The 23,566-nt window shown below is 40.7% G+C and overlaps 1 protein-coding gene across 4 annotated transcripts in view; it reads right to left on the bottom strand.

Annotated features, from left to right (window-relative positions):
- Window positions 1-16,841, bottom strand: part of INIP (INTS3 and NABP interacting protein) — a 29,669-nt gene extending 12,828 nt beyond the window's left edge. Inside the window, exons 1-3 of one of the 4 annotated variants that reach the window (XM_030858993.3) lie at window positions 16,672-16,838; window positions 15,506-15,588; window positions 302-446 (exon numbers count right to left, since the gene is read on the bottom strand). Coding sequence is in view for 2 of the 4 variants with exons in the window: in XM_030858991.2 (XP_030714851.1) it covers window positions 15,506-15,530 (25 nt within the window). In the remaining 2 variants the exon portion in view is untranslated. Of the gene's footprint in view, window positions 1-301; window positions 447-15,505; window positions 15,589-16,671 lie in introns of all 4 variants that reach the window. The other 3 variants (XM_030858991.2, XM_030858990.3, XM_030858995.3) reach the window with 3 other exon arrangements.
- Between the last annotated feature and the right edge of the window lie 6,725 nt (window positions 16,842-23,566).

Below are 23,566 nucleotides of genomic sequence, written 5' to 3'. Positions count from 1 at the left end.
CTTACAAGCTATATACTCTTCACAACTATACAGTAAATGAACTATCATCCTAAGACAGCTGTTTAGGGGGAGTTCCCTGGTGGACTAGTGGTTAGGATTCCGGGCTTTCACCACCATGCCCAGGTTCAATCCTTGATCGGGTAACTGAGATCCCACAAGCCGTGTGGCACGGCAAAAAAAAAAAAAAAAAAAGACAGCTGTTCAGTATTGGAGGAAAGTCACTGTGGCACTATTAGTTTAACATGTTTTAAGTTATTTATTGATTCAACGTATATTTATTGTGTATCCATGACATACATACAGGCACTAAGGTAGAGTCTAAGGATGCAATGACGAGCCACAACTTGATTTGATGCTAGTTCTCATGGTTCTTAAACATTCCCGTGAAGATAGAGAGTATCAAATAATTACACAAATGAATGTATAATTAGTCTAAGATGAGTAGTCTGAAATAAAGAAATAACATTCTATAAGTATTAAAAACAATCATTGTAGGAATCAAGGTTTTTGTTGTTTTTTTTTTACATCTTTATTGGAATATAATTGCTTCATACTGTTGTGTTAGTTTCTGCTGTATAACAAAGTGAATCAGCTATATGTATACATATATCCCAATATCCCCTCCCTCCCATCCTCCCTATCCCACCCCGCTAGGTGGTCACAAAGCATCGAGCTGATCTCCCTGTGCTATGCAGCAGCTTCCCACTAGCTATATTTTACATTTGGAAGTGTATATACGTTAATGCTATTCTCTCTCTTCGTCCCAGCCTCCCCTTCCACCCCCATCCTCAAGTCCAATCTCTACATCTGTGTCTTTATTCCTGCCCTGCCACTAGGTTCATCAGTACAATTTTTCTAGATTCCATATATATATGTGTTAGCATACGGTATTTGCTTTTCTCTTTCTGACTTACTTCACTATGTATGACAGACTCAAGGTCCATCCGCCTCACTATAAATAACTCAATTTTGTTCCTTTTTATGGCTGAATAATATTCCACTGTATATATGTGCCACATCTTCTTTATCCATTCATCTGTCAATGGACATTTAGGTTTCTTCCATCTCCCGGCTATTGTGAATAGTGCTGCAATGAACATTGTGGTACATGACTTATTTTGAATTATGGTTTTCTCAGGGTATATGCCCAGTAGTGGAATTCCTGGGTCATATGGTAGTTCTATTTTTAGTTTTTTAAGGAACCTCCACACTGTTCTCCACAGTGGCTGTATCAGTTTACATCCCCACCAACAGGAATCAATGTTGAATCAACTTGACCTAGACTGGGAGTAGGGGGAGCAGTGTCAGAGAAGTCTCCTACAGGAAGTAATGCTAGAGCTGAAATGTTAGATTAATTAGGTTAATTAGGGGTGGGGGACAAAATAACACTTCCCCCTTTAGAAAGATCACTGTAGCTACAAGGTTGAGAATACACTAGACAAGAGAAAAAGAGACTATTACAGTAGAACAAGCTGGAGATGACAGAAGTTGTTAGTGGCCAGGGAAATGGAGAGAGATGAACAGACCCAAGAGGTTTTTAGGAAGTTAAATCAACAGGACAGTGACAGAATAAATAAGAAGTCAAGAATGAGGAAGAAGGTGTCATAGATGGTTCTGAGGTTTTTGGCTCATAGTTAAATGGTATATTATTCGTACTGCTGCTGTAACAAATTACCACAAACTTAATGGCTTAAAACAATACAAATCTATTATCTTACAGTTCTATAGGTCAGTAGTCTCACTGGGCTAAAATCAAGTGCGGCTTTCCTTTCTGGAGGCTCTAGGAGAGAATCTGTTTCCTTCCCTTTTCCATCTTATAGATATGCCTGAGTTCCTGGCTTGTGGTCCCCTTTCTCCAACTTAAATGCCAACAACGTTGCATGTCTCTGACCCTTCTGTGGTCATTTCTCTCTGACCACAGCCAGGAAAAAATTCTTTGCTTTTAAAGACCCATGTGGGAGGGGGACCTTCAAGATGGTGGAGGAGTAAGACGTGGAAATCATCTTCCTCCCCACAAATACATCAAAAATACATCTACATGTGGAACAACTGCTACAGAACACCTACTGAACCCTCGCAGAAAAACTCAGACTTCCCAAAAGGCAAGAAACTCCCCATGTACTTGGGTAGGGCAAAAGAAAAAAGAAAAAACAGAGGCAAAATAATAGGGATGGGACCTGCACCTCAGGGAGGGAGCTGTGAAGGAGGAAAAGTTTCCAAACACTAGGAAGCCCCTTCACGGGCAGAAACGGGGGGTGGGCATGAGGGAAGCTTTGGAGCCACGGAGGAGAGCACAGCCACAGGGGTGCAGAGGGCAAAGTGGAGAGATTCCCACACAGAGGATCAGTGCTGAGCAGCACTCACCAGCCCGAGAGGCTTGTCTGCTCACCCGCCAGGGCGGGTGGGGGCTGGGAGCTGAGGCTCCGGCTTCGGAGGTCACATCCCAGGGAAAGGACAGGTTGGCTGCGTGAACACAGCCTGAAGGGGGCTAGTGCGCCACAGCTAGCTGGGAGGGAGTCTGTGAAAACGTCTGGAACTGCCTAAGAGGCAAGAGACCATTGTTTCGGGGTACGCAAGGAGAGGGAGTTCAGAGTGCCGCCTAAACAAGCTCCAGAGACGGGCGCGAGCTGCGGCTATCAGTGTGGACCCCAGAGCCGGGCATGAGACTCTAAGGTTGCTACGGCAGCCACCAAGAAGCCTGTGTGCGAGCACAGGTCACCATCCCCACCTCCCCTCCTGGGAGCCTGTGCAGCCCACCACTGCCAGGGTCCCGTGATCCAGGGACAACTTCCCCAGGAGAAAACACGGTGGGCCTCAGGCTGGTGCAACATCATGCCGGCCTCTGCCGCCGCAGGCTCGCCCCGCATCCGCACCCCTCCCTCCCTTCAGCCTGAGTGAGCCAGAGCCCCCTAATCAGCTGCTCCTTTAACCTCCTCCTGTATGAGCGAAGAGCAGATGCCAGAGGGTAACCTACACGCAGAGGCGGGTCCAAATCCAAAGCTGAACCCCAGGAGCTGTGCCAACAAAGAAGAGAAAGGGAAATCTCTCCCAGCAGCCTCAGGAGCAGCGGATTAAATCTCCACAATCAATTTGATGTACCCTGCATCTAGGCAAGGAATCATCCCAAAATTCATGCGGTGGACTTTGGGAGCAATTGTAGACTTGGGGTTTGCTTTCTGCATCTAATTTGTTTCTGGTTTTATGTTTATCTTAGTTTAGTATTTACAGCTTATTATCATTGGTAGATTTGTTTATTGATTTGGTTGCTCTCTTTTTTTCTTTTAATATATATATATTTTTTCCTTTTTTTCTTTTTGTGAGTGTGTATGTGTATGCTTCTTTGTGTGATTATGTCTGTATAGGTTTGCTTTTACCATGTGTCCTAGGGCTCTCTCTGTCCGTTTTGGGGTTTTCTTAGTATAGTTTTTAGTGCTTGTTATCACTGGTTATTGGTTTGGTGCTCTCTTCTTTTTTTTTTAATTACTTTTTTATATTTTAAGAATTTTTTTAATTTTTTATTTTAGTAACTTTATTTATTTTATTATCTTTTTTTCTTTCTTTCTTTCTTTTTTCCCTTTTCTTCTGAGCTGTGTGGCTGACAGGGTCTTGTTGCTCTGGCCGGGTGTCAGGCCTGAGCCTCTGAGGTGGGAGAGCCGAGTTCAGGACAGTGGTCCACCAGAGACCTCCTGGCCCCACATAATATCAGTTGGTGAGAGCTCTCCCAGAGATCTCCATCTCAATGCTAAGACCCAGATCCACTCAACAACCAGCAAGCTCTCGTGCTGGACATCCCATGCCAAACAACTAGCAAGACAGGAACACAACCCCACCCATTAGCAGAGAGGCTGCCTAAAATCAGGATAAAGTCATAGACACCCCGAAACACACAACCGGACGTGGTCCTGCCCAACAGAAAGACAAGATCCAGCCTCATCCACCAGAACACAGGCATCAGTCCCCTCCACCAGGAAGCCTACACAACCCACTGAACCAACCTCACCCACTGGGGTCAGACACCAAAAACAATGGGAACTACGAACCTGCATCCTGAGAAAAGGAGACCCCAAACACAGTGAGTTAAGCAAAATGAGAAGACAGAGAAATACACAACAGATGAAGGAGCAAGGTAAAAACCCACCAGACCAAACAAATGAAGAGGAAATAGGCAATCTACCTGAAAAAGAATTCAGAGTACTGATAGTAAAGATGATCCAAAATCTTGGAAATAGAATGGAGAAAATACAAGAAACGTTTAACAAGGACCTAGAAGAACTAAAGAGCAAACAAACAATGATGAACAACAAAATAAGTGAAATTAAAAATTCTCTACAAGGAATCAACAGCAGAATAACTGAGACAGAAGAACGGATAAGTGACCTGGAAGATAAAGTAGTGGAAATAACTACCACAGAGCAGAATAAACAAAAAAGAATGAAAAGAATTGAGGACAGTCTCAGAGACCTCTGGGACAACATTAAACACACCAACATTCGAATTATAGGGGTCCCAGAAGAAGAAGAGAAAAAGAAAAGGACTGAGAAAATATTGGAAGAGATTATAGTTGAAAACTTCCCTAATATGGGAAAGGAAATAGTCAAGTCCAGGAAGCACAGAGAGTCCCATACAGGATAAATGGAGAAACACACCAAGACACATATTAATCAAACTGTCAAAAATTAAATACAAAGAAAAAATATTAAAAGCAGCAAGGGAAAAGCAACAAATAACATACAAGGGAATCCCCATAAGGTTAACAGCTGACCTTTCAGCAGAAACTCTGCAAGCCAGAAGCGTGTGGCAGGACATATTTAAAGTGATGAAAGGGAAAAACCTACAACCAAGATTACTCTACCAAGCAAGGATCTCATTCAGATTCAACGGAGAAATTAAAACCTTCAAAGACAAGCAAAAGCTAAGAGAATTCAACCCTACCAAACGAGCTTTACAACAAATGCTAAAGGAACTTCTCTAGGCAGGAAACACAAGAGAAGGAAAAAACCTACAATAATAAACCCAAAACAATTAAGAAAATGGTAACAGGAACATACATATCAATAACTACCTTAAATATAAATGGATTAAATGCTCCAACCAAAAGACACAGACTGGCTGATGGATACAAAAACAAGACCCGTATATATGCTGTCTACAAGAGACCCACTTCAGACCTAGGGACACATACAGACTGAAAGTGTGGGGATGGAAAAAGTTATTCCATGCAAATGGAAATCAAAAGAAAGCTGGAGTAGCAATTCTCATATCAGAGAAAATACACTTTAAAATAAAACTATTACAAGAGACACTGAAGGACACTACATAATGATCAAGGGATCAATCCAAGAAGAAGATATAACAATTGTAAATATTTATGCACCCAACATAGGAGCACCTCAATGCATAAGGCAAATGCTAACAGACATAAAAGGGGAAATCGACAGTAACACAATCATAGTATGGGACTTTAACACCCCACTTTCACCAATGGACAGATCATCCAAAATGAAAATAAATAAGGAAACACAAGTTTCAAATGATACATTAAACAAGATCGACTTAATTGATATTTATAGGACATTCCATCCAAAAACAACAGAATACACTTTCTTCTCAAGTGCTCATGGAACATTCTCCAGGACAGACCATATCTTGGGTCACAAATCAAGCCTTGGTAAATTTAAGAAAATTAAAATTGTATCAAGTATCTTTTCTGACCACAACACTATGGGACTAGATACCAATTACAGGAAAAAAGTTTGTAAAAAATACAAACACATGGAGGTTAAACAATAAACTACTAAATAACCAAGAGATCACTGATGAAATCAAAGAGGAAGTCAAAAAATACCTAGAAACAAATGACAGTGAATACACGACGACCCAAAACCTACTGGATGCAGCAAAAGCAGTTCTAAGAGGGAAGTTTATATCAATACAATCCTACCTCAAGAAACAGGAAATATCTCAAATAAAAAAACCTAACCTTACACCTAAAGCAATTAGAGAAAAAAGAACAAAAAAAAAAACCCCAAAGTTAGCAGAAGGAAAGAAATCATAAAGATCAGATCAGAAATAAATGAAAAAGAAATGAAGGAAAAAATAGCAAAGATCAATAAAACTAAAAGCTGGTTCTTTGAGAAGAGAAACAAAATTAATAAACCATTAACCAGACTCATCAAGAAGAAAAGGGAGAAGACTCAAATCAATAGGATTAGAAATGAAAAAAAGAGAAGTAACAACTGACACTGCAGAAATACAAAGGATCATGAGAGACTACTACGAGCAACTATATGCCATTAAAATGGACAAATTCTTAGAAATGCACAACCTGCCAAGACTGAATCAGGAAGAAATAGAAAATATAAACAGACCAATTTGAAGCACTGAAATTGAAACTGTGATTAAAAATCTTCCAACAGGGACTTCCCCGGTGGCGCAGTGACTGAGAATCCGCCTGGCAATGCAGGATACACGGGTTCGATCCCTGGTCCAGGAAGATCTCACATGCCACGGAACAACTAAGCCCATGCACCACAACTACTGAGCCTGTGCTCTAGAGCCTGCAAGCCGCAACTACTGAGTCCACACACCTAAAGCCCTGCACTGCAATAAGAATCCCACGCACCGCAATGAACTGTAGCCCCCGCTTGCCGCAACTAGAGAAAGCCCACATGCAGCAACAAAGACCCAATTCAGCCAAAAATAATAAATTGAAAAAAAAATATCTTCCAACAAACAAAAGCCCAGGACCGGATGGCTTCAGAGGCGAATTCTATCAAACATTTAGAGAAGAGCTAACACCTATCCTTCTCAAATTCTTCCAAAATATAGCAGAGGGAGGAACACTCCCAAACTCATTCTATAAGGCCACCATCACCCTGATACCAAACCAGCAATGATGTCACAAAATAAGACAACTACAGGCCAATATACTGATAAACACAGATGCAAAAATCCTCAACAAACTACTAGCAAACAGAATCCAACAGCACATTAAAAGGATCATACACCATGATCAAGTGGGATTTATCCCAGGAATGCAAGGATTCTTCAATATATGCAAATCAACCATTGTGATAAACCATATTAACAAATTGAAGGATAAAAACCATATGATCATCTCAATACATGCAGAAAAAGCTTTCAACAAAATTCAAAACCCATTTACAATAAAACCCCTCCAAAACCTCAACATAATAAAGGCCATATATGACAAACCCACAGCCAACATCATTCTCAATGGTGAAAAACTGAAACCATTTCTACTAAGATCAGGAACAAGACAAGGTTGCCCACTTTCACCACTATTATTCAACATAGTTTTGGAAGTTTTAGCCACAGTACTCAGAGAAGAAAAAGAAATAAAAGAAATCCAAATCAGAAAAGAAGAAGTAAAACTGTCACTGTTTGCAGATGACATGATACTATACATAGAGAATCCTAAAGATACTATCAGAAAACTACCAGGACTAATATATATGCTATATATATATATCTGTTTATATATATTTCATCATGAACAGAAAGTTGACACAAATATGAATGTTAAAGGTGCTTCTGGGGAAGTCTCAGATGGATATGAGGAATATGTTATTGGAAACTGTAGGAAAAGCAGTCCTTGTTACAAAGTGGCAGGGAACTTGACCAAATTGTGTTCTAGTGTTTTGTGGAAAGTAAAAGCTGTCAGTAATGAACTTGGATATTTAACTGAGGATATTTCTAAGCAAAATGTTGAAGGTGTGACCTGGTTTCTCCTTGCTGCTTATAGTAAAGTGTGAGAGGGAGACAACTGAAAAAGAAATTATTATGCAAAAAGGAACCAGAACTTGAAGACCAAAAATTCTCAGCTTATTCTTATTGCAAAAAATGAGAAAGTGCGTTCAGGAGAGAACACCAAAGACGTGACTGGACAGTCTTTAGTAAAGAGATTATGGGTGTGTGACATGGATCCAATCAACCATCTCAGCAGAAGCACTGTCAGCGTGGACTGAAGAGAACAGAGGTGGGATGAAATGAAGAAAGACTGTCGGACTTCTGGGGTTCTACAAGCAGGAAGTTAGATGTTAGAGATGTCTGGATGCAAACAAGCGTCATCCTTTGAGTACAGGGAGGAATGACTCTGAAGGTGGGTCAGGGGTCAGCAGGGCTGCTACTGCCATCATGGGTCCAGAGAGCACAGGCCCAGGCAGCAGGACTGTTTCCTCATTAGTTCCAGAGGGTTTGGGGACAAAATTCAGGGAGGAGAAGGCAGAGCCACCACCCTTGTTAGACAGAAAATTGAGCCAAATAGGATTTCACTCTCAAGCCTTAAACTCTAATGGAATTTTCCACAGAAGTTTCTTAAAATTAGCCACATATATTAATGTCATACAAATAATTTCAGCACACAAATATGTACTGTAGAAATGTTGCAGACTGGAGAGTAAAAGATGTGAGTTCTAGTACTGATGTTGATATAATAAACTAAATCTTTGAATAAATTAAAAATCGAATGGAATTTGCCCTGCTAGGTTTTGGACTTGCTTAGGACCTGTCAGCTTTCTTCTTTCCAATTTCTTCCTTTTGGAAGCAGAATGTCTATCCTATACCTGTCCCACTATTGTATTCTGGAAGCAGATAACTTGTTTGGTTTCATAGGTTCACTATTGGAGAGGAATTTTGCCTCAGGATGAATCATACCTCTAGTCTCACTCATATCTGATTTAGATGCTATTTAGATGAAATTTTAGACTTAGAGTTGATGCTGGAATGGGTTAAGACTTTTATGGCTGTTGGAATGGAGCAAATATATTTCACATGTGAAGACTTGAATTTTGGAGGCTGAGAGGGTGGAGTGTTATAGGTTAAATTGTATCCTTGCAAAACACATAGGTTGAAGTCCTAAGCCCTAGTACCTCAGAATGTGACTGTATTTGGATACAGAGTTTTTAAAGAGGCAGTTAAGGTTGAATGAGGTCATTGGGAGTGGGCCCTAAGCCAATATGACTTGTGTCCTTATAAGAAGAGGAGATCAGGACATGCACACACAGAGAAAAGAAAGACCATGTGAAGACACAGGGAGAAAAGACACAGGCCATCTACAAGCCAAGGAGCAATCAACTCTGCTGACAACTTGATCTCAGAATTGTGAGAAAATAAATTTCTGTTGTTTAACAACAACAACAAAAAAGACTTACTAATACATGCTACTACACAGATGAACCTCAAAAACATGCTAAGTGAAACCAGACACAAGAGACCATATACCGTAAGAGTCCATTTATATGAAAGGTGTCCAGAAGAGGCAAATTTATAGAGACAAAAAGTACATTAGTGGTTGCCCAGGCCTGTAAGAATGGGAAGTTACTGCAAACAGGCATGAGTTTTCTTTCTGGGTTAACGGAAATGTTATAAAATTAGATATTAGTGAAAGTTACACACTTTACAAAGTTACTAAAGATTCTTGAAGTGTAATCTTAATACAGGTGAATCTTATAGTATGTAAATTATATCTCAATAAAGTTGTTTAAAAAATTTTTTAAATAAAAAACAAAGACTCATGTGATTAAAATGGGCCCACCTGGATAATCCAGGATAATCTTCCCATCTCAAGGTCCTTAACCTTAATCACACAAGCAAAATTCCTTTTGCTATGTAAGGTAACAAAGTCACAGATTCCGGGGATTATGACCTTGGCGTTTTTTGGAGGGATGTGGGGAGAATACTATTCTGCCTACCATACTCCTTAATGATATATAAAATGTATTCATTGGTTAAAACTCAAACTTATTCAGGGGAGACTGCCTGATGTCTAAGTCTTAGCAGAATAAAAAATACAACAACATTTTTAACATGAAGTAATTAGTACCAGTAACTAGTCTTCTAGCTATCTAGTTAATGGAAAACACTTCCTGTAACTTGCAAGATTAAAAAATTATTCAACTCTTAGCCACCTTTGGAGTTTACTGAAAATATAGATCAAGGAAAGGAATAAGCCCTAATGTCTGCTCAGGTGATCTCCTTGTGTTCAAATTCTCTCTCACTGAGACCCCAAGGACTTACCCCTTTAAGCTACTGCCACTTTTTCTATCCACTGAGGTTTCTTGTCTTCAGCACTAGCTAAATAAGATGGTGAAATCTCTTCTGCTTGAATCACCCTTTCCTCCTCGCTCATTTTTCTTTTCCTCTTACAGATAAACTCATAGGCCCATTTCCCTGTAAGGATTTTCTGCTCAATAACAGATGGAGAAGAGATACAAAAATTAAGGTCTTTTGCCCCTAGTCTAGAGCTCCCAATTTTCTTTTAGATACTATAATTAGAATGTTCTAACCCTCCAGCTAACGTGCAGTATGGGAAATCAATGAACAGGGGACTTGGACACAGATTCAATTTGGGTTCTCATCTCAGTATTACCAGTTACTATTTAATATTGGGAAAATTACCTCACTATGCAGGACTGATGGGCATAACAGTGACAACTTTGAGGGTGGTTATATGAAATATAGAAAATAAAAATAAAATACCTAGCACACTGCCTGCCACATGGTAGTTGCTTAATAAAAACTAGCTATTACTGTTATTATTACCTAGTGTTCTCTATCATTTAGATTGTCAACCTCACTAGATTCTTGTCAGCCCCATTCTGACAATTCTCTGTCAGTAAACTGTTTTTCATCACACAGGGTACAATTGATTAGCACAACTTTCTAGATTACACTCACATGACAGGCCTCCCAGGCCAGTCTGAATGGACCTGAGGATCACAAGCTCTCTTCTACTATACAAACAATCTCATGCTAGTTTACGTCATATTCTGCCTCAACTCAGTTTCATTCCTATTTGAACCTGGGCCTACAAATCAATCCTAGCATCAGAAAACTACTGTACACTCTTTGCCTTGGCAATGAAAACTGAGGCAAAAAGAAATCTAGCTTTGAAAAATGAACTCCAAATTGTGCCTTTGTGTCCACTCTCATCTTTAAAAATGTACAGATGCCAGAATTTTAAGATGATTTTTATGCATCATTAGGATAAATTCTTTTTTTTTGTTTTTTTGTGTTTTTTTTTTTGCGGTATGTGGGCCTCTCACTGTTGTGGCCTCTCCCGTTGCGGAGCACAGGCTCCGGACGCGCAGGCTCAGCGGCCATGGCTCATGGGCCCAGCCGCTCCGCGGCATGTGGGATCTTCCCGGACCAGGGCACGAACCCGTGTCCCCTGCATCGGCAGGCGGACTCTCAACCACTGCGCCACCAGGGAAGCCCTAGGATAAATTCTTAATTGAGAGGTAGCATACCTTAGTACAAGCCTGAAGGGTAAATCTGCTTTCCTTCTGGACCATAGGTGGTTTAGGTGAAACTTGTACTTGGGTCTGAGGTCAAGTAAGACACCTCCCAGGAGCTATGTTCCATTCTTACACAGAGCCCTAAAATCACAGCTAAGAGCATCCAAACTGGCCCCAAATCAATAGTTCCCACCACTTGATCTGCAGGGCTTATAGTCATTACTCTAAGCATTTTGAGATAACTATAAAAGAATCAAAAGAATTCACACTTTTTTTTTTTAATTGAGAGCAATCTCTATTTTTTTAATTATTTATTTATGGCTGCATTTGGTCTTTGTTGCTGTGTGCAGGCTTTCTCGAGTTGCATCAAGTGGGGGATTCTCTTGTTGCGAAGCACAGGCTCTAGGTGCACGGGCTTCAGTAGTTGTGGCACAAGGGCTCAGTAGTTGTGGCTCATGGGCTCTAGAGCTCAGGCTCAGTAGTTGTGGCACACGGGCTTGGCTGCTCTGCAGCATGTGGGATCTTCCCCGACCAGGGATTGAACCCATGTCCCCTGCACTGGCGGGCGGATTCTTAACCACTGCGCCACCAGGGAAGTCCCAAGAACTCACATTCTTTACTCAGTTTTTCACCAGGTTTCTCTGTGTATCTGAAATCAGGTTAGACCAATCTCCCAACTGCCAGCACATAATCACAGGATCTTGATATTTACCAATAATGAGAGCCTCTTTACATAGGAATGGTACCTTCGCCAAATTCCAGTTTGACAATCTGCCTCTACATATTAAATTCTCAAAATGTTACTTCTTATCAATCAAATAATTATTATGAACCTACTGAATGTTCCACACTATGATGGATGCTAAGAATATGAGACTTCAGTAACTGTCTGCCAAGAGCTTGTGAAATTTAGCAGTTCATATTACTACTATAGTATGATAGACTGCTAGATCTGTAGGGCCTGTCCCCTACACCAGAGACATTAATAAATTACAACACACAGATGAAGATTTCTTAAGTCATTGTTCTTTCAGTTTCCATTATAAGATAATTATGGAACTTGGCAATCTCCAAAATAAGTAGTTCCAATACACATAAACAGTACAGAAATAATATAGAGAGTAAAATGCAATAGATCCAAATAAATAAGAATTTTAAATTTTCACTGAGAGTCTAGGAATCTACAGAACATGATATGGACTCCCTCTGCTGGTGCCTAATAGCAGCAGCTCCATGACACCAACAATATCACTGACAAAAGAGCAACAAAAGCCAAAGGACTAATCTAAATTCGCTTCTATGTTTTTTTGTTTGTTTTATAAATTTATTTATTTATTTTTGGCCACGTTGGGTCTTCGTTGCTGTGTGCAGGCTTTCTTTTTAGTTGTAGCAAGTGGGGGCTACTCTTCATTGCGGTGCACAGGCCTCTTATTAAGGTGGCTTCTCTTGTTACGGAGCACGGGCTCTAGGTGTATGGGCTTCAGTAGTTGTGGCACAGGGGCTCAGTAGTTGTGGCACAGGGGCTTAGTTGCTCCACAGCATGTGGGATCTTCCCAGACCAGGGCTTGAACCCATGTCCTCTGCACTGGCAGGCAGATTCTTAACCACTGCGCCACCAGGAAAGTCCTCGCTTCTATTTAGATTAGGGGATGTTTCATAGTGGATCTGACTATGGATCAATCAAAGGTGACAGTAAAAATTATTGTGCTTTATTGCAACTGCTTAAAAAAAAAAAGAGTAACTAGCAAATTGTAAATCTTGCATATTTGTGCTATTAAAACAGAGGGATAAAAATATTTAATTTGTTTTCATTTGGACTGCATTGTGTGATTTTTAGCAGCATATTTTCTCTCCAAAATAGATTTCTCTTAATTTCATTTCGGTTCAAATTAAATTATTTTATTTATTTATTTGTTTGTTTGTTTGTTTTTGCGGTACGTGGGCATCCCACCGCTGTGGCCTCTCCCGTTGCGGAGCACAGGCTCCGGACGCGCAGGCCCAACGGCCACAGCTCACGGGCCCAGCCGCTCCGCGGCACGTGGGATCCTCCCGGACCCGGGCACGAACCCGCGTCCCCTGCATTGGCAGGCGGACTCCCAACCAGTGAGCCACCAGGGAAGCCCCAAATTAAATTATTTTTAATCTGAATCCTTATAACTTGGTGAAAAGAGGAGGTCAAAGACCATAAGGGAATACTGACCTGTGATTAGTCCATAGAGCACACAAATCACACTTGGTTATTTGAGAGAACAGAATTGTATTAGCTGGTTATAGCCAGTAAAGCTATCACCAGAGCTAGCTTTTTACAATACCACACTTCTATAAAACTCATGTAATCTTTAGTCTGTCCTAAATGCAACTAATATACTAAAACAGATTCAGTGGGCTTCCAACTTCCAGTACTAGCAGAATAGTTTGGTTAGAGTAATCCTGCCACAAATATAATTATAAATTCTGGAAAAAATACTAAACATTCATTATTTGAAGGCACTAGAGACTGACCAAAATCGGGCAGAAACTGCAACTGGTGAAATTTGGGAATCGGTGGCCTTTTGCACTCCTCAATCCACGAACAGCTTGCATAGCCTCACCTTACTGGCTTGAGGTATCAGAGGACAGACAGAGTAACCAGAAAATTAGGGGAGAAACTTGAGAGGGAAAGGCAGAAGGAGTAAAGCCTAAAACATGCCTATAAAATCCACCCAAGGTTTTGCTTTCTGCTAAACTACACATACATGGGGGAGACAAATAAAGCACTAAAGCAGCAACTGGAAGCTTTAAAGAATGAGCAGAGATTTCAGCTGCTGCCCAACATAAGGGAGACAAGAGTTTGGAGTAAGAGTTGAGCCAAGCCATCTGCTAGAATGAAAATCACATTTCATAGGAATATAACAGAATTCAGAGTCTCTACAATGTATTAGTCATAATATCCAGTATTCAATAACAAATCACTAAATATAGTAAGAAAAAGGAAACTGTGACTCATTCTCAAAAAAAAATGCAGTCAACAGAAACCAACTCAAAGATGATCTAGATGATGCAATTAGCAGTGACACAGGACCAGTATCTAGACTCTTAAAAAAAAATAATAAAAATAACCCAAATTTTTAAAAAATGAGCAAAAGGCTTGAACAAACACTTCACAAAGGAAGATCTGCAATGGCCAACAAGCACATAAAAAAGTGTCCAACATTTGTCATCAGGGACATCCAAGTTAATACTACAATGAGATGTCACTTTACACCCTCTAAAATGGCTAAAATTGAAAAGACCAACAATGCTATATATGGAGCAACCAGAATTCTCACACTTGACTAGAGGGAATGTAAAGTACATTCACTTTAGGAAAAGGGTTTGGCAGTTTTCCATAAAGTAAACTGTACACTCAGCTGCTCCATTCCTAGATATTCATCCAAATATCTGCAAAAAGACTTACAAACGAATATTCAAAGCAGCTTTATTCACAATGGCCAAAACTGATACAACCCCAAAGTCTCCAAAAAGGAATGAATAAATAAATTGTGGTAAATTCATACAATGGAATACTAGTCTGCAATAAAAAAGAATGAACTATTGGTACATGGCATAACATGGATGACTCTCACAGACAGTACAGTGCGTGTAAACAACTGGACACAAACACGTTTATATGACGTTTAAAATAAAACAAGACTAAGATTAATCAAAAAATATGATGCATCAAATAAGGAGTTTAGACTTGATATGGAGAGGAAATAGAAGTCTGCTTCAAGTTCTTAAGCAGGAGACAACTTACAAAGTGGAATTTAATGCTTTCTAGAGATTAAATTTTACTTTTGAAACTTATTTTTAAATAAAAACTCCTTATTTGGGATGTATCTAACTTGACTTGCTTTACAGAGCTCTTAACACAGGTGAAACGTGTATGAAAAGTTTTTTGAGCAAACGAAAATAAAGGAGTGGATATTGCCTAGTGACAATATAACTTCTTTAAAAGTGGTTCTAATCTCAAGTAAAAGAGCATGAGAACACAAATGTCCGAGGAGGACTTAAGGTTTACAGTGTGAATAATATTAACAGATTAACACATAGGATTAATAGCTATTAAGGATGTTACATATCTGATGAAACACATCTGATGAAACGTTGGACTTGCTTCAAATATGGGGTTTTACTTGGCTATTCATTTTTAATTCTGGCTCTAGTAACAGCCCTATGCTAAATTTTCTATCAAAATACTTTATGAGGAAAAAGTTCCTAGCATTTACCTTGTCCTGAAGGGTTTGCTGCCATCTTCCTATTTTCTGTTTCAACTATGTTCCGTGGCAAGTGGTCTGCACTTTACAATCACCTGTAAAAAATAATGTGCAGACACATACCTTCATCTCTTCAGAAACATCTGTCTGAAGGGCACACAGACTTAAATCAAACGCCTCAAGTTATTTAATTAGAGCGTGAAGGTTAAATGTTTATTCTTGCAGATGTTGATACCAACATTCACCATTACTGTCTTTAATTACTTCATTAGGTTGTGTTTACCAAATACTACCAAATGTATCAACTAACTCATAGCATCAATACAATCACAGGGCTAGGAAGAAAAATCACTCTTCTGTAGTGCCTCTCGATTCATTTTAAAAACGTACCCAGCAACTACTGTGTATACTGAAAGCTAGAAAGGAAAAAGAGCCGAATATTTATCGCGTACATACTCTGCACCATACAAGATCTGTAAGATGATTGAAATTAATTATTTTATTTATCACCACTTCATAGACAGGGAGATCGTGTCCAAGGTCACAAAGCTAGTGCGAAAACTTTGGACTGTTAGATTCCAAACTTCGTGCTTTTGTACTAGGCCCTGGGGGGATCCCAAATGAGCAAGACCTTACTCCCGCCCTCAAGAAACATATAATCCGGTGGAAAAAGAGAGTCTCATTCAAGCAACCGTACTAAAAAAGTTTAACAAACGCGCTCTTTACAAGGAGTAAACAGTGCTCCGGAAGCAGAGATGAACTGATTCTACCGGCGTGACGAGGGATGCCTTCTGGGGTAAGCGGGAAAGTACAAGAGCGAGCAAACAGATGTCGATTTGGAACGAAATAATATTAGGTGTCTCCTGCAGCAAAGCACAGAGCGAGCGAAGCCGGCTTAGGACGGAAGGGACAAGAGGGCCATCTTGTGACGGGGAACGTCAATCAGGGATGTGACAGGGCTGGACCTGCGTCTCAGAAAGGTCCCGGGGCGGGAGGCGCGCGTGAAGGGCAGGTAGGGCGGGGGCTGCGGCTGATACCAAGGAGAGGAGGGGGAGTGAGAAATGCTGGGAGGCAAGGCTGGCGGGGAGGCCACTGCCCTGTAGCAAGGAACGGCAGCAGCGGGTCGGCGCCGGGGCCACACACCTTCATCCCCGGCGCCGCCAGGCGGTCCTACTTACCGCGAGGCTAGAGAGCCCGGGACCGCCTCGCCTTCTGGTCGCGTTCTCCAAGGGCGCGCAACCACTTAAAGACCGGCAAACCAAGCTCAATGCCGCGTTCTACCACCTTCCCGCCCCCGCTGCGCTTCCGCCTCCTGATGACTTACACCCGAGGGACCGGAATTCCCGCCTCCTAACGGCTGCTCCTCACGGCGATTCGTACTTTAACTGCTACCTAATGCATACGCCACTTCCCTTCCAAAGAGTGGCAGCCAGAGAGGCTCCTGGACCCTGCATGCCGCACCATCGGGGGCGGAGCCCGAACGGTGCCGGGCAGAGACCGGCTGGGTCCCTAGCACCGCAATTGGCTCTTTCGTCCAGGCCGCTGCGCAGTGACGTATCCTGCCGGCTCGGCTAGGTAGGGGCGGGGCGGAGACCGGCTGCGTCCCTAGCTCTTCAAGTGGCGAAGTCACCGACTCAGCCGGTTCTGCGACGATGTGAATCCACTTCGGTTGCGAGTGAGGCAGAGCTGCGGTTGGGTCCCGGAGAGTGAGCTTTATCAACCATCTCGGGTTGCGCGTCTTAACGTACACAAATCCCAGTGATACTTTTCTTTTATAGTTTAAATAATTATACACTAAACTTGTAGAAATTTTTACTACTGTGCAAGAATCTGTGTTTAAGGAATGGATATGCCACATCTCAGAACACTGTCTCTCCTAGTGGGATCGCCTGAAGGCCTGATTCCAGCACAGTAGAGCTACGTATCTACGTTGAACAGTAACCTTGTATTGATGTGTGTCACGTGTCCTGCGGTCGTTAACCATCTTAACGTCCTTCTTAATAATCGATGTTTGCTCAGTAATAAACGTTTATGATGCACAATTTTGTTGAGCATGGATCCATGACAAATAATAACCCTACCGAGCGTTTGTTAAGTGCCTTGTACGTACGAGGTGCTTCCTGTGCACCAGCTCTGGTCCTGTCATTCCCTGAGTTATATATGATTCGTATTTATTTATATACTTATATGTGATTTATTTATATATTTATTTATGATTTATATATCAGACTCAGAAATGTTCAGTTACTTTATGTCTTTAGTTGAATTTCAGCGACTAAAGGCCTGTCAGATGCAAAGGTCCAGGTTCTTCAATCTCACACATTGTCTCTGCTCTGGAGGAAGGAATTCCTCTGAGACCAGCTCAGGGAGCTCAGTAGTCTGCTGACTACTTTAATCTAGATATAAAGTGAGCATTTTGGTAGTTGGCCAGGACAACTTTTCAGTTAAGAGACCTTTCTGAGTTCCGGCCTGACGAAAATGATCACTTGGATATATATGGCTGACAGAACCTTAGGAGAATTTTTTGGTTTTAGGTTGCCTGATGAGACAATACAGAAACTAGGGCATAAGAAAACTCCAGTCTAAGTCCCAAATGGACATCCTGAGCAAGCTTATTTAAGCTGAAAAGAAGAGTTCTACCCCAGAACAACATTTTGTAATTTCCTAGTAAATTCAACCTCCCAGGATTCACAGAACGTTATCAGGAGAAAGATAAATTTAACTTGCTGCTGATTGTTTGATTTGGTGAATGTTAGCTCTTGGACCCCCGTCTCCTCCTTGAGAGATTTTGGGACTTCAGTGTCACAAGAATTTTAACATATTAGTTAATAGTGGGTCAATTTACTTGGGTTCAAATCCCACCCCTGACACTTAATCGTTTGATGCTTCAGTTCTATCATCTGTAAAAAGAAAATAAAAATAAATGAGTGACCACTTCATATCCATTAGATGGCTACTATCGGAAAAAAAAAAAAAAAAACCCAGAAAATAAAATGAGTGTTGGCAGAGAAATTGGAACCTTCGTGCATGTAAAATGATACAGCCACCAGTGGAAAACTGTATAATAGTTACTCAAAAAATTAAGGTTTTGGGGGGTTTATACACAAAAGAACTGAAAGCAGGGCCTCCAAGAGGTATGTAAACATCCGTGTTCATAGCAGAACTATTCACAATAGCTAAGAGGTGAAAGCGACACAAATATCCTTGAACAGATGAATGAATAAGCAAAACGTAGCATATACATACAATGAAATATTATTCACCTTTTAAAAAGAAGGAAATTCTGATATATGCTACAGTATGCATGAACCTTGAGGATATTATGCTAAGTGAAATAAGCCAGTCACAAAAGGACAAATACTGTGTGATTTCACTTATATAAAGTACTTAGTCACAATCATAGAGACAGAAATAGAATGGTGGTTGCCAGGGGCTGGGGGGAAGGGGACAATGAAGAGTTGTTATTTAATAGGAATAGTGTTTCAGTTTTATAAAATGAAAAGAGTTCTGGAGATGAATGGTGATGATGGGGGTAATTATGAAAGATCTGTGTTTTACTGGATATCTTGTTACTTGATAAGTAGATAGAAGCCTACATATCTACTAGGGGAAAGTCCAAGACAAAAGGGATGCATGTGACCATCCTGTGGCGCTGTTAACTGATAAGGAAATGCCAGGTAGCAGTCTGTGAAGTGCTTCCTCCTGAAGCCATTATGATTATTACAGACCTTCAGTATCAAGGTAGAGAGCTGAGAATAGTCCTCAGGTTCCAGTTGGAGCCACCCTAACCCTCTTGTGCTATTTTATGATTAAATATTTATGGGAAATGCATGACGCCAGACAGCCTTTAAAATAAACTAGGTAGGAATTTGAGACAATTAGTGTATGACTTACCTATTGCTTGTAACAAATTATCCCCAAACTTGGCAGTTTAAAACAACAAATATTTATTCTCTTACAGTTTCTGAGGAGCTGGAATCAAGGCAGCATAGAGGGGTAGTTCTGGCAGAGGATCTTTTTTAAGGTTGCAGTCAAGATGCTAGCAGGGGATATAGTCATTCTGAAGGTCAACTACGTGGAAGGATTAACTTGCAAGCTTACTCATGTGGCTAAGGGTAGGAGGCTTCAATTCCTTACCATGCAGGCCTTCCCATAGGGTTGCTCATGACATGGCAGCTCACAGCCAGAGCAAGTGATATGAGAGTGATCAAGTCAGAAGCAACAGTATCTTTTATAACCTGATCTTGGAAGTGACATACCACTGTTTCTGCCATATACTGCGTGTCACACAGACCAGCCTTGGTACAGTGTGGAAGGGAACTATTACAAGGCTGTGCCTACTAGGAGGTGAGATCATTGGGGACGCCTTTATCCATTCAGGCTGCTACAGCAGAATACAATAGACTTGATGGCTTCTAAACAACACCAATTTATTTCTCACAGTTCTGGAGGCTGGGAAGTCCAAGATCAAGGTGCCAGCTTGGTTGGGCTCTGGTGAAGGCCCACTTCCTCATTCATGGATGGCCGTCTTTTTGCAGCAACCTCACATGGCTGCAGGGGTGAGGGATCTGAGTCTCATTTACAAGGGCATTAATCCCATTTATGAGGACTCCCACCTACATGACCTAATCACCTCACAAATGCCCCACCTCCAAAGGCCATCACATTGGGGATTAGGATTGAGGTAGGTGTGGGAGGGATACAAACGTTCAATCCAAAGCAGGGACCATCCTAGAAGCTGGCCACTACAACTACATTGCTCAAACAAAATGTATTCTTACTTCAGATCCTATAATAGAAAATGAAGTGAACTTAGTCTAGGAGACTGCTAGCTACAAAAAGGGGCAGAATTGCCCACTGGCTAAGAGAGCAGCCTCTAGAACCAGACTCTCTGGGTTCAGATTCTTGCTTTGCCACTTACTGGGTGAACACTTAGACAGATTATTTCTCTGTTCCTCAATTTCCTTATCTGTGGAAAAGGGTAATAAAAGCATCCTCTACCATGATATGTCTGGTTGGACACAAGAGCATTTTCCACCTTGTAGGAATACAAGGGAAGCTACCCTTGAAGGAGAAGTGGGTTTCAGTTAAGTCAGGACATAGGTGATTCGATGGTTTGGTTAAGGAGAATTTGCTTACCATGGAATGAAACCTCTAGAAACCTTAGGGGAATCTTTTCATTGAATCTTTGCTGTATGCTAGGACTCTGCATGTATTATCTCAAGACCAACCTTTGAGAAGGATACAATGATCACCTATCAATTTTAAAGATGTGGATACATTGAAACTTGTCCAAGATGCTACCACTTTTTGATTACAATAGTGCACTAAACCACTAGGTGAAGTTGCCCATTGGCGTTTATAACCATGGCCAAGGATAATAATGCGAGGGAGGGGTTCCCTGGTGCAGATTGAGTCCCACTCCCCATGTGGAGTCAGGTCTAGACCATGGTTTGCAAGCCAAGTCTGTGTGTCGCAGATACCAAGGCATTAGGCCACTCTGCTCCTTCATCCATGGGGGAAGGAAAAGAGATGTCTTCTCAGGTGGGGCAAGGAGAGGGGGTCTGCAAGAAGGGATGAGGGTTAGATTAGAAGTGTTTCATTTAACAGATTGATGGACAACCTGGAAGAAATGGACAAATTCTTAGAAATGCACAACCTGCCAAGACTGAACCAGGAAGAAATAGAAAATATGAACAGAACAATCACAAGCACTGAAATTGAAACTGTGATTAAAAATCTTCCAACAAACAAAAGCCCAGGACCAGATGGCTTCACAGGTGAATTCTACCAAACATTTAGAGAAGAGCTAACACCTATCCTTCTCAAACTCTTCCAAAATATAGCAGAGGGAGGAACACTCCCAAACTCATTCTACGAGGCCGCCATCACCCTGATACCAAAACCCGACAAGGATGTCACAAAGAAAGAAAACTACAGGCCAATATCACTGATGAACATAGATGCAAAAATCCTCAACAAATACTAGCAAACAGAATCCAACAGCACATTAAAAGGATCATACACCAGGATCAATTGGGGTTTATTCCAGGAATGCAAGGATTCTTCAATATACGCAAATCAATCAACGTGATACACCATATTAACAAATTGAAGGAGAAAAACCATATGATCATCTCAATAGATGCAGAGAAAGCTTTTGACAAAATTCAACACCCATTTATGACAAAAACCCTGCAGAAAGTAGGCATAGAGAGAACTTTCCTCAACATAATAAAGGCCATATATGACAAACCCACAGCCAACATCATCCTCAATGGTGAAAAACTGAAAGCATTTCCACTAAGATCAGGAAAAAGACAAGGTTGCCCACTCTCACCACTCTTATTCAACATAGTTTTGGAAGTTTTAGCCACAGCAATCAGAGAAGAAAAGGAAATAAAAGGAATCCAAATCAAAAAAGAAGAAGTAAAGCTGTCACTGTTTGCAGATGACATGATCCTATACATAGAGAATCCTAAAGATGCTACCAGAAAACTACTAGAGCTAATCAATGAATTTGGTAAAGTAGCAGGATACAAAATTAATGCACAGATACCTCTGGCATTCTTATACACTAATGATGAAAAATCTGAAAGTGAAATCAAGAAAACCCTCCCATTTACCATTGCAACAAAAAGAATAAAATATCTAGGAATAAACCTACCTAAGGAGACAAAAGACCTGTATGCAGAAAATTATAAGACACTGATGAAAGAAATTAAAGATGATACAAATAGATGGAGAGATATGCCATGTTCTTGGACTGGAAGAATCAACATTGTGAAAATGAATCTACTACCCAAAGCAATCTACAAATTCAATGCAATCCCTATCAAACTACCACTGGCATTTTTCACAGAACTAGAACAAAAAATTTCACAATTTGTATGGAAACACAAAAGACCCCGAATAGCCAAAGCAACCTTGAGAAAGAAAAACGGAGCTGGCGGAATCAGGCTCCCTGACTTCAGACTATATTACAAAGCTACAGTAATCAAGATAGTATGGTACTGGCACAAACGCAGAAATATAGATCAATGGAACAGGATAGAAAGCCCAGAGATAAACCCATGCACATATAGTCACCTTATCTTTGATAAAGGAGGCAGGAATGTACAGTGGAGAAAGAACAGCCTCTTCAATAAGTGGTGCTGGGAAAACTGGACAGGTACATGTAAAAGTATGAGATTAGATCACTCCCTAACACCATACACAAAAATAAGCTCAAAATGGATTAAAGACCTAAATGTAAGGCCAGAAACTATCAAACTCTTAGAGGAAAACATAGGCAGAACACTCTATGACATAAATCACAGCAGGATCCTTTTTGACTCACCTCCCAGAGAAATGGAAATAAAAATAAACAAATGGGACCTAATGAAACTTCAAAGCTTTTGCACAGCAAAGGAAACCATAAACAAGACCAAAAGACAACCCTCAGCATGGGAGAAAATATTTGCAAATGAAGCAACTGACAAAGGATTAATATCCAAAATTTACAAGCAGCTCATGCAGCTCAATAACAAAAAAAACAAACAATGCAATCCAAAAATGGGCGGAAGACCTAAATAGACATTTCTCCAAAGAAGATATACAGACTGCCAACAAACACATGAAAGAATGCTCAACATCCTTAATCATCAGAGAAATGCAAATCAAAACTACAATGAGATATCATCTCACACCAGTCAGAATGGCCATCATCAGAAAATCTAGAAACAATAAATGCTGGAGAGGATGTGGAGAAAATGGAACACTCTTGCACTGCTGGTGGGAATGTGAATTGGTACAGCCACTATGGAGAACAGTATGGAGGTTCCTTAAAAAACTACAAATAGAACTACCATATGACCCAGCAATCCCACTACTGGGCATATACCCTGAGAAAACCATAATTGAAAAAGAGTCATGTACCAAAATGTTCATTGCAGCTCTATTTACGATAGCCGGGAGATGGAAACAACCTAGATGTCCATCATCGGATGAACAACCTAGATGTCCATCATCGGATAAAGAAGATGTGGCACATATATACAATGGAATATTACTCAGCCATAAAAAGAAACGAAA

This window comes from Globicephala melas, chromosome 6, assembly GCF_963455315.2.
Source record: "Globicephala melas chromosome 6, mGloMel1.2, whole genome shotgun sequence".
NCBI classification, from domain to species: Eukaryota; Metazoa; Chordata; class Mammalia; order Artiodactyla; family Delphinidae; genus Globicephala; species Globicephala melas.
The sequence above is the reverse complement of the archived record's forward strand: the minus strand, read 5'-3'. Positions and strand labels throughout refer to the sequence as shown.